The 10,865-nt window shown below is 43.2% G+C and overlaps 1 protein-coding gene, 1 long non-coding RNA gene and 1 pseudogene across 8 annotated transcripts; all 3 read right to left on the bottom strand.

The window, feature by feature from the left end:
• Positions 1 to 248: 248 nt before the first annotated feature.
• LOC120655161 lies at positions 249 to 3,727 on the bottom strand. 7 transcript variants are annotated; one of them, XR_005667354.1, is made up of 7 exons: positions 3,119 to 3,695; positions 2,941 to 3,040; positions 2,572 to 2,638; positions 1,704 to 1,754; positions 1,527 to 1,574; positions 807 to 927; positions 249 to 668 (listed from the first exon to the last, which is right to left on the bottom strand). XR_005667354.1 is itself a non-coding variant. In XM_039932902.1 (7 exons), the coding sequence occupies exons 1-5, from the start codon at positions 3,161 to 3,163 to the stop codon at positions 1,570 to 1,572; spliced, it is 243 nt and encodes an 80-aa protein (XP_039788836.1). In that variant the 5' UTR covers positions 3,164 to 3,727; the 3' UTR covers positions 249 to 668; positions 807 to 927; positions 1,527 to 1,569. The 7 variants fall into 7 exon arrangements, 3 of the variants coding, with proteins under 3 accessions (XP_039788836.1, XP_039788834.1, XP_039788835.1); XM_039932902.1 differs by having other exon boundaries at positions 2,966 to 3,040; positions 3,119 to 3,727; XR_005667353.1 differs by having other exon boundaries at positions 2,941 to 3,686.
• A 1,364-nt stretch (positions 3,728 to 5,091) lies between these two features.
• LOC120653302 lies at positions 5,092 to 8,727 on the bottom strand (annotated as a pseudogene).
• A 327-nt stretch (positions 8,728 to 9,054) lies between these two features.
• LOC120653961 lies at positions 9,055 to 9,627 on the bottom strand. The gene is made up of 3 exons (XR_005666912.1): positions 9,555 to 9,627; positions 9,226 to 9,298; positions 9,055 to 9,153 (listed from the first exon to the last, which is right to left on the bottom strand). It is a non-coding gene; the product is annotated as an uncharacterized LOC120653961 (long non-coding RNA).
• Between the last annotated feature and the right edge of the window lie 1,238 nt (positions 9,628 to 10,865).

Raw genomic sequence — 10,865 nt, 5'->3', positions numbered from 1 at the left:
CAAATTTTCGTCACCGATGTGAATCACATTGGTGACGCGGATTTCCGCGTCTCCAATGACTCATTGGAGACGCGGGTTGACAAAAACGCCTCTCCAATAACCATTATCGGAGAGGCGAGTTCACAAAACACATCTCCAATGACCACTCATCTGTGACGCGGTTTAAAAAATGTGTCGCCAATGACCCTCTCATTGGTGACGCGTTTCAGACTCCAATGATGAATTAAAAAACAAAAAAAAAGAAAAAAGAGGATTTAAAATACACCTTAAATACATAAGAGATACACATGTTTTATCCATTACATAATTCTATAGGTGTTCCAACCTTCCTAAAAATGCAGCTGAAAAAGGAAGGAGAAAAAAACTGCATAACTTGGACTTCCTTCACTGCTTGCCATCACAACTAATTAAGTTCCACAAACTGTTTTACCAAGTGGAAATAGGTAAAAGACAGATAACTGAGATGCACAAGTTCAATCACATTGCATGTAGAAAGGATCAATAATGTTGAATCTCAACCACAAGAACAGTAACTACTTAAACCTCAACCACTAAAATTATCCATCAGAGATCATGGACAGAAACTAAAATCAATTGATATCTCCAGTTTCCCATTCTTAATCTCAATTAAAATTTGATGGGACTTCCACACGTTCATTCCTGAAGAGCTGGAACATAATAATAATAATATTATAATAGTGTTGTATTTCTTCACTACTGTTTGCAAGATGCACAGTTATACACCATGCTTGCAATGTGATTATACACAAGTAGAAAAATACCATGCTTGAGAGCAAAATGAGTACCTAGTGAAAATTTTCCATTGCCTTGAGGAGAAACTAATATGTTTCATGGATGTGGATCAACATGGACAAAACCATGTACGAATACCATTTCACCAAACAGTTCAATTAAAGCCTTAGCTACCTGGAAGGTAAATACAACATGCATGAGAAAATAAACCTGGAATAGAGGCAGGTGAACAAAATTCTGAGCTAAGTACAAACAGAACATAGTTTAGCAATAAGGTAGAGAAATATACAACGAAATATAAGAAACCATTATGGTGCATGGTTCAGAACTCCAAATGGTATCATGCTTTCAGGAAGCACAACCCTGATTAGTGACTATATGCATCTTTAACAACTCAGATTTTTGGGTTACTTAGTGCATGAAAGTATGAAACTTGACATGGTACTAGACTCAAGAAAGGACTCTGAGTTAACACAATTTTCATAGAAGGAACATTTGCAGACCACTTCTAGTCTATGCCAAAGGCCTGGAAGAGCTTAGTGGAAGAGTGCAGAAGTATATTGCTCATCCTTTCCTCAGCAGTTCAAGTTATTTGTGAACCAGCTTGTGTGTGACCTTAACGAACTTAATGAATGCTGAACAGCTTTCGGAAAGCCTGAATCTAGCAAGTTCTGTAACATTTTTGTCACATTTGTGATGTGTATACACATAAGAAAGCCTTCAGTGTTACTTTATGATCGAAAATATATTAGTGTCATAATTCAGCTGTGAACCTTTGTAGGACTAATATTTGCTCTCCTCTGGAAGTCCAAGTCATTAACCTGTCACAGCAGAAGAACAGAAGGAGTCAATGGTACTTCTCCTTATAGTAGTTGACTAATTTCTTTTCCATTATTATTTAGAGTATGTAAATAACTTGTATGAATAAGGCCTAAGGATTAATTATTTACCTTGTGCCCATAACAAAATTCCATCGTCAAAACCTCTCTGGTTGTCAATTGCTGCAATAGAGACTAACTATTGTCACAAATTACCATACATAAAGCTAGATAGTTCACATCATAATCAAATTTAAATATGTAAAAGCACAAGTGACACCCCTGACAGTCTCAGACAGACTTAAAGAGAATTTCGACAGATGATCTAAATGAGTGACACACAACAAAAAAGTTCAATCCAAAAGCATAGATAACTGCATGAAGAATAAGAACATAGTTTGACTTTCAAACTCATCCTGCAAAAAAGTACAGGAAAGGGAAAGCGCCAAAAATTACCTTTCTTTTTATAAGTATTGTCATGTTAACATATTTATCTGTACATAAGACTACTATTCTTTTATTTCAGGCTGAGGGTAAAAAAATCCCCTCGCTGGCCCCGTGTGCCAAAACACTGGTTGTGAGACGGCACAGGTCGGCCTGAGGACCCTTATATGGCCCAGGCACAGTTCCCAAGGGTTACGTCTCCCAGTGTCAGGGCGGGGCCAGGGTTCGGGGATTTTCTCGGTCGGGGAAGCCGAGGCTTCTTTTTAAGTCAATACCGGTGGGGTGGTCTTTCCCCACCCGGCCGAGTTTATGGTTCAAGAAAAAATAAATAAATGGCTTTCAGTAGTGCCTCCAGATTATATAAAAGGAAATAATCAAACAGATATACTACTACATAGGAGGCATCTCAGACTTTATTCCTCAAAATAATAGTTAACTTACACTGATTATACAAAAGAAAATAATCAAACAGATATACTACTACATATGAGGCATCTCAGAAATCATTCATCAAAATAATAGTTAAGTTACACTAAAGGAACAATGAAGCACTTACCAAGTTCCATTGACATGGATTTCTCAAATTCAGCTAGTAATCTTTCAAATCTATAATCTGGAAAAATCTGCAGACATGAAAAACAGCCTTTGATTATGCCAGACAATAAAGTATATTAGAACAGAAGGCTATTTACGTAAAGGTACCAATCAACAAAATTTCATTTTCATTTGAATCATGAAAGCATGTCCTTAAGGTACAGCAATATATCTCACTACAGCGGAGGACAGAACAGTGGAACATTGGGTACCACCAGTACTCAGTAAGTCCTGGCTGCTCACTAAGCAATAAATCTCACTCAAGCATGCCATTTTCCACAATAGTATAAACAAGCATTGGAGATTTATTAAACAAAATGAGAGTTATCACCCAATAGACAGCAAGTGAAAAATACTCGCTCAGACAATCTGGCAAACACCATGCGAGCACAATAAACTGAAGAGCAGACTCCATGGCAGGGCAGGCTCACCTGGAAGGGAAAGGGGTAAAGTGAAGTTTCCGAGTGAGGGCAGATTCCATGGCAGGGCAGGCTTAACGAGGGCGTCACCTGCAAGTAGAAGCCGCGGACGCCCAGCAGCACGAAGAGTGGCATCGCCGTTGCAGCCACGACGGGAGGAGAGCACGCCTAGGCTGGCCACCGCTGGCCATGGATCTGCATCGGGCATCTTCAAGTTCTAGGTGGATCTGAGCGGGAGGAGGAGGTAGGGCTGGGAGTGGTGAGGTGCTAGTGGTTGTGGCCCTGCTCCGGCGAGGTGCTCGCCGGAGGAGGAGGAGGGGGCGGGGGGGGGGGGGGGTGGCAGCACAGCAAATCTAGGGTGGGAGGAGGGGAAATAGGGGTTCGGGAGGAGGAACGGCAGCGGCGGTGGGGTGCAAGGTGGGTGTCGGTGCTGCAGCGGAGGAACCAAAGGTGATGAGGTCGAGACGGAAGGCGGAGACGAGGAGCAGGGCAGTGAGCGCGAAGGCTTACGGGAGGTGCCGCCGGCGCGGGTGGCGAAGACTCACGGCGGGCGGTTCCCACGCATGAGCGGGCGCGACGGCGCCATTGACGGGAGAGATTTGGATCGAGAGAGGACGGGAATGGAGATGGAGAGAGAAGGGGGTCGGGAGCCAGCGCCGGTGTGTACTCGGACGCGAGAGAAGTTCAACTGGATTGAATTAAAATTTCGGGTCCGGGATACCCATGACAACTGACACGTTTCGTTGGTCGCGTCTCCTATAACTCTCCTCTATAATTGGTGACGCGATTTGTAGACCTGTGTCTCCAAATTGGCTTGTTTGGCAGGGCTCCGGTTTCTCTAAAACGGCTCCGACTCCTCTGGTGGAGCGGTTTTTTTAGAGTTGGAGCCGTTTTCTGAAACATTTGGCAAAATAACTTCACTCGTTGGATTGAGATTGTAAAATGTCTAAATTGCCCTTCTCTATTTTTTTAATCTTTTTTCTTTCTCTCCATTTCTTTTTCTTTCTCTTTTCTTTTTTTCCCTCTTCTCTTCTTATCCATTCGCCCACCATCCCAGGCTCCTAGCGCCTCCCTCTCCCCTGCGCGCGGTGGAGCTCCCTCCCCGGCGGCCTCCATCCCCGGCGGCGGGCCGCGACGGCGGAGCTCAAGCTCCGGCCACCACCCTCCCTCCCTCCATCCTACCCACACGGGTCCTGCCCACCCACGCACGCCCACCCACCCACACCGAACCACGGCGGCATCCCCCAAATCCGACAGCGGCGGGCCTCCCTCTCCACTCCGCCGCAGTCCTCTCGCCCGTGCCCCCTCCTCCATCGCGCCGCCCGTGCCTCCTTCTCCACCCCAGGCTCCCACCGTCGCCCAGCCGCGCTGGGACCCATCCCGCCGCGGTGGCCTCCTGCCCGCCGTGCCTCGGGGCCCGCCGCCGCCCGGCCTTCCACGCGCGCCGCCTTGGCCCGCCGCCGCCCAGCCTCCCGCGCCGCCGCTGCCTCCACCGTGGCCCGTCGCCGCCCGGCCTCCCGCCCCGCTGCGCCATGGGCCACGGGTTCCCGCCCCGCCGGCCGCAGCGAGGATTCATCGCCTCTCTCTGGGAGCAGGGGAACGAGAGTAGGGAGCGCTCTTTTTTTTTCTCCCATCGGGCCTTGGAGGGTTGGGGGAGGGGCAATCGTGGAAATAAAGGGCGATGTCAGCTCCCGGAGGCGCGTGGAGCCTCGTTTCACTGGCTTCACGTCGCCTGTGGAAGCCGTCGGTGGCTCCAGCAGGGGCTTCACATGTGAAGCCAGTTCCCATTCGTCCGTTTGGCACGGCTCCTAGTGGAGCTGCTGGCGGAGCCGCGGGAAGAGCCGTGCCAAACGGGGCCTAAGTCTTCATCGGTGACGCCTTTTGTTCTTCATCGGGGTGGAGCAGATATATAGGTGACGCGAGTTGTTGTAACACATCGCCAATAATATATAAGAGACGCGGTTCCCTTCCACGTCACTAAAAATGGTGTCATCTTTGTTGGTTTTTGGCATAGTGAGATTGTCCAAATTTCTCTGGGGATCCTAACATAGGCCTGACAAAAATCAAGCACATGGCAAACGCAGCGAATGGCAAAAACACAATGTACCAAAATGCAGGAGGTCGAATTCTGTCTTGTTTTGACCCCTAAACCTACGCAAAAGATCCTTCTTGTGTTTCTTTATTCGGTTCCCGAGGCTCCAGAATTCTGTCACGTTTATGCCATATCGAGCACGATTGAAATACATAGCACTGTTTGGAATGGTGGTGGGAAATTAGGAATTGCTGAAAGCATCTAGGCCCGTAGATGCTAATCGGTAAGTTTCGGTTATTAGTGACGACGTTTGTGGCTAACGTGTGTTTTGTAGCAATTATCGTTTAACCGTTAAAATCGCAAATGAAAGGAGACCCCTCAAAATCAATATTCAAAGTCACGGACTCAAATTGTCAAGGCTAAGGACCTTTCTAGACTCAAGTGTCACAAGGAGATGAAGGACATTTGATTTAGTATAGATTTTATAGTTTTTAGTTCATGGCCGCACTATTAAGGGGGGTTCTAAGTGAGTAGCTTGACCATTCAAGAGTTGTCCTTAGATTTCATGCACACTTGCTCAAGACCAGCTCAAGACAACCAAATATACTCAGAAAAACACTTGGAAGCAGAGAAGATCGACGTTCGAATCAACCCCAAGTCAGAAATGCTGAAAATAGAAAACTCTATTGGTTCGGATAATCCGAATAGGTCACGTCGGATAAACACTCTAAAGAAGCCGGATTATCGGACCCTATGTAATTCAAGTCGGATTTTGAGTCAGAGTATTCTGCAGAGAGCATGTTTTGGGGGGCTGAAAAATGCTAGTGGGTTCGGATTATCCGACCTGGTCAAAAGACAACGTCGGACAAATCGTCGGGTGATTCTGCAGAGAACTTGTTTTTCAGCTGGTTTTTCACCCTGTTGATCCGGATGATCTGACGTGTTCAGTGTTAGCGTCGGACAAATGCTCAGTAGCAATGATCAAGTGAACGTTAAACTAGAATTCAAATCACAGTTGATCCGGATGATCCGAAGCTTTGATCAAGACTGATTCGGACTAATAGGCCAGACAAATGACATCAGCAAGTGTTTAAACTGTAACGGCTAAAATAAAAAGGCTAGTGGGATCGGATGATCCGACCCACCTGTTTCCGCTGCGTCGGTTTATCCGAATCTGTCAGCTTTTTTCAGAAAGTGGGCAACGGCCACTTGGTGATCTCTAGCCTATTTAAGGGGGTACCTCGGGTCTCTTCACTGCCTTTTGAACCCTTGGACATCAGAGGCCACCCCATGAGCTGAGAGAACACATCCACAACTTGAGATCAAGAAATTCAACAAGAAATCAATCTATTGCAAGAGTGCAAGTGTGCTAGAACCTTAGGGCCAACTGAGTGATGGTCAAGTGAAGACTTAGAGCTTGTTACTCTTAGTGTTTGACGACATCTAGCTGGTCTTGGTGATCGGAGGTTCTTGGTGAGCTCTTGGAGTTTGTGGGTGCCCCAAGAAGAAGTTGTACACGGTTTGAAGCCCACCGTTCCGGAGATGGAGAAAGGGTATTCTTAGTGGATACTTGCTCTTCGTGATGCAAGGGAGTGACACCCTTTGTGGGTGCTCCAACGTGGCCTAGGGGGGAGCGTCAACTCCTCGATACCACGGGAAAAAATCCGGTTGTCTCTTGTCCTTTCTCATTTACTTTCAAGCAATTTACTTAGTTGTTTTTCAGTTCTTGCTCTTTGCTTGTTTGTTGAGACTAGGACTTGCCTTGTTAGTTTGCTTCAATTGGGTTAGCCTTTGCATGTTAGTGTGATCCCTCTAAGGAAATGGCTTTGTTAGTGTGGTTACCTACTTAGCTCCTTCATGTTAGTGTGCTCTAGTTCTTAGGTCTTTGAACTATAGGCTTGGGCAACACCAGAAGTAGGTTAAGGACTTGGTAGAATTTTAAAAAGTCCCAATTCATCCTCCCTCCCTTCTTGGGCCACAATCCTTTCAATTGCGCGATGCGACATGGACCCTTGGTGTTTGGCTCACCGATTGCTGATTGATAGCTCTCTGGTATATCAAGAAGATACATGTTCTCCTGCAAGATACTAGTATATCATTAGTAGTATTATTTAAAAATGTTTAGCAACAGCTTGGCTTGCTGTGCTAATAATAATGAAGATAGTTTGGAAATGGAGACAGGCAGCCAGACATATCAGGCTATTCAAACTATCAGGTTGCCACTCAAAGTATCTCCAGAGGCACTTTAAAAAGCCAAAATAGTGTCAACCTTTGGGTATCCAGTTACTTGTCCAAAATTTTGACATCGTATGACAATTGATATAATCAGAAGTAATTCAGTGCAAACCTAGATCGCCAGGGTATCCTACCAATGCTTATGTGGACAATTTTCATGATGATAACATACCTTTGTGTTATCATCAAGTGAAATAGTTGAGATCAACTGGACGGCAAATAAAACTCCAATATCTAGTGTCTAGTTATCACATTAATCCTCCTCAAGATCCAAAGAAATATATAAATAAAAAGTTAACAAGCTGTCGGTTCAGTGTCAAAACCTTGTTAGGACTGTTTTGCATCCTGCAGCAGTGCGAAATCAGTGAGAGTTCGGGCATGACAGAATAATGCATATGCTTCTGCCCTTCTGCTACCAGAGTTATATATAACTTCGCCAAAAAGAAACATCTGCACAATTATTCAAAGTGAAACTTGTAAGGATAATCCAATGGGCATTGTATATAAGTTTTTTAGCGTATCAACTGAAACCTTGCTAACCAACAGAACGATTTATACAAATCGGGTGATTTGGAAAAGGAAAGTGTAAACTAACTATGCAAGTTATTTGCATTAAGCTCTTCGATAACCTGATTGTGTTTTGGTATATATAGATAATTGGTGAATAGCCCGCAACAAGGCATACAAACCAACATGTTAAAGGGTGAAAAACTCGCAACCAAAAAATACTTCAGGAACAGATTTATCACCAAAGGAGAGACAATTGATGCAAAGCAATCTGGTTGTTAAAGTGTTTGTTATCCTTGGGATAGAGTATTACAAACCTCGCAGCTCTGAAAGTCAAGCCTTTTAGCTCATACTCATGAATAAAAGAGTTCTCTTCATTTTTATTTCTACCAAAGTTAACAAAATCTGTCAAGTCCGTTGTATTTTGCAAAAAGGCAGTTTCCTACCAGCAAAAGCACACAAGTCCAGTAAAAAACGTGAGAGCATCTCAAAAGGGGAATTATAGAAAGCAAGCATACCTGAATAAGCAGATCATATAGCCGAAAAGGTTATTCTCTAGCTTTGTGATTCACTCATTTTTCTTATCTCGTTGCTTTGTAAAAACTTTTAGCAATGTTAACAAGTAACTGGTTACATTCTATAGTGCTCAATCCTAAAATAACACTAACGGTCTTATGGATATCATTCATCTCGTATATTCTCAGCATTGCCAGCAGGAGCCTACATTTGAAATTTATTAGTTAAAAAAACAGTAAGCATTGTACATCATATCTCTGGTATAAAATAGATTGTACAAAATATGACCAGTAAAAAAGATGTTCCATACCAGGTCATTGCAGATGCAGCTCCGAGCATCATGGTATGCAGATTGGATAGGCACACAAATTCGCCTTGACGAGGACTTGAACTTAGGTGATCTAGGCATACATTAACACCCTCAACCAATGATCCAACCTATTAGAAGTTAATCTTGAAGCCAAAGTCAGATAGCATATCTATTTTGAGACGCCTATTTGTATTCTGACATTGGTTGATGTCATATTGTTGGTAGTTGTACTTGGCTTAATATTTGGTACTCATAATGAATGACAGTTCATTCCAGGTACGTAGTAACATAAAGAAGCTTTAATTGGACATCATGTTGATTATTAGGGACTTTTATTTAGTCTCTAAAAGACAGGCAGAAGGTAAACATAGGAAAACATAAACAATTATCTGTTAGAAATGGTATGAGCCTTTAAATTTTCCATTTAGACCATATAAAGTTTATAAGGTAGAAAAAACTGAGCAAAATTCACCAAACCAAAAAGGCCACAAAATAGCGAGTATTTTTCTCCCCAATGCAATTATTCTGTATCAACAAGGACAAATTCAGAACATAAACAAAGCAAAAGCAATACCATCAAGCAGCAAGTGTAAGTACCATCCATCCACAATGGTGATCAAATCGAGCAACACATTTATCACATATTCTGCAGTGCTTTGCCCTGGCTTGTCTGCATATACATGGCTAATGAATCACTTTTAAGATATGAAATAAAGGTAACAGACATGATGAATATTTAAAGGAGAACGGAAGTTATTATCCTAGAGTGTTAACAAAATCAAAAGGACTTAAGTAGGATTGCTCATTGCAACTCATCTGTTAAATTCTACAGTTGTACTTAAGTAAACAGCTAATTATCATCTTACAGATTACTACTCCACTGTCTTCAGCAAGCAATAATTAGCTGACGTGTTAGTAAAATATACCTAGGAATCTTGCAAGTAGAGCATTCTTTCTCCACAAAGATAATGTTGTCATATGGGTAGGCTGATACACATTGAGAGACATTATCAGCAGTAACAGTCCCAGGATCAGAAAAGCTAGTGAGCATGAAGAGTATAGCACCAACAGCAACAGCAACGATGCTCAAATATCTGCACAATTAGACCTCTCATCATTAGAAATGGACAATGCAAACTATCCCAAATTAGTAATTGCAGTTGCAAGTTACCTCTGCCATCCACTAACATAATACCCAGTAATATACTCGAAAGATGTCTGCACTATTATAAAATATGTGACCCCAATTATGCAGTGTTACATGGACACGGGTGCGGGTGTCGGTGTCCGACTCAGGTGCGGGTGTCCGATTCATTAGAATTTTTGGGGACACGGCAAATAAGACTCGGAATCCGACACGGGTGCGGGGTATCCGACTCAGCAAAAAAATTAAGACACGGGTGTCCGGGTAACACAGCAATTATGGCAGCATAAAACACCTGCAGTTGAGAGAAGAAATGAAGTCACAAACTACTGATTTGGAGCTGCTGCAGACAAATGTTATATGCAGTCAGAAAACACATCAGGAGAAATATTGCAAGCTCAGTAGGGAATTTCATATAAGAGTGAGCTACAGATTTGCCAGGCCTTACAAAAATATCATTATAGATAGGAGTCCTCGCACACTCTGGTCTCTAGAAGATAGAAGAAAGAAAAAGACAAACTCTAACTCATGCGTTGGTCCAGACAAATACCCTCCCATCATGCAGCAGCCTCCTTTGGGTCCCTATCCAAGCTATTAGTCTAAGTTACCCCTCGTGGTCCCTAATGATGATCCCCACAGCCGTCAACATTAATTTTGAAAATATTCATAGCTTGTGGAATCCATCTCTGAACATGGCTTTTATGCTTATCATAGTTGGCACTTCAGTCCTAGGAGTAATTAGATTGCATTGCTTTTCTGCTTAAACAGTTGGCGGATTTGATATAATGATTCTATACAACATGTTAGAAAGACAACAGAACCATCTACTGAAATTTTTGCACCCAGCGGTGCAAGATAATATTTTTAACAATCCAAATTCTACATATAAGCATGAGGGAATTAGCAGTTATCTCAGCCTGATACTGATCAGTAAGAAGCATGGACCAGTATGAACCATATCCTCCTACTTAATAACCAGTTTTCCTTGTTTGAGAAAAAATAGATGTGGCATGCAGATAGCTAATGCAGGCATGAAAACAACCCTCAACTGGATAACTGCATAACTCACATAAGCTGTGCTGGTAAATGTGAC

This window comes from Panicum virgatum, chromosome 1N (genome assembly GCF_016808335.1).
Source record: "Panicum virgatum strain AP13 chromosome 1N, P.virgatum_v5, whole genome shotgun sequence".
NCBI lineage: Eukaryota > Viridiplantae > Streptophyta > Magnoliopsida > Poales > Poaceae > Panicum > Panicum virgatum.
The sequence above is the reverse complement of the archived record's forward strand: the minus strand, read 5'-3'. Positions and strand labels throughout refer to the sequence as shown.

Excerpts from the sequence above, each read along its gene's own strand:
- LOC120655161 (XM_039932900.1), bottom strand. The coding sequence starts at position 3,163 with ATGCCACTCTTCGTGCTGCTGGGCGTCCGCGGCTTCTACTTGCAGGTG. Across the intron at positions 2,639-2,965 it reads TTGCCAGATTGTCTGAGCGA|ATTTTTCCAGATTATAGATT; the intron begins GTATTTTTCACT and ends TCATGTCTGCAG. Across the intron at positions 1,755-2,571 it reads ATCCATGTCAATGGAACTTG|CAATTGACAACCAGAGAGGT; the intron begins GTAAGTGCTTCA and ends TCTCTATTGCAG.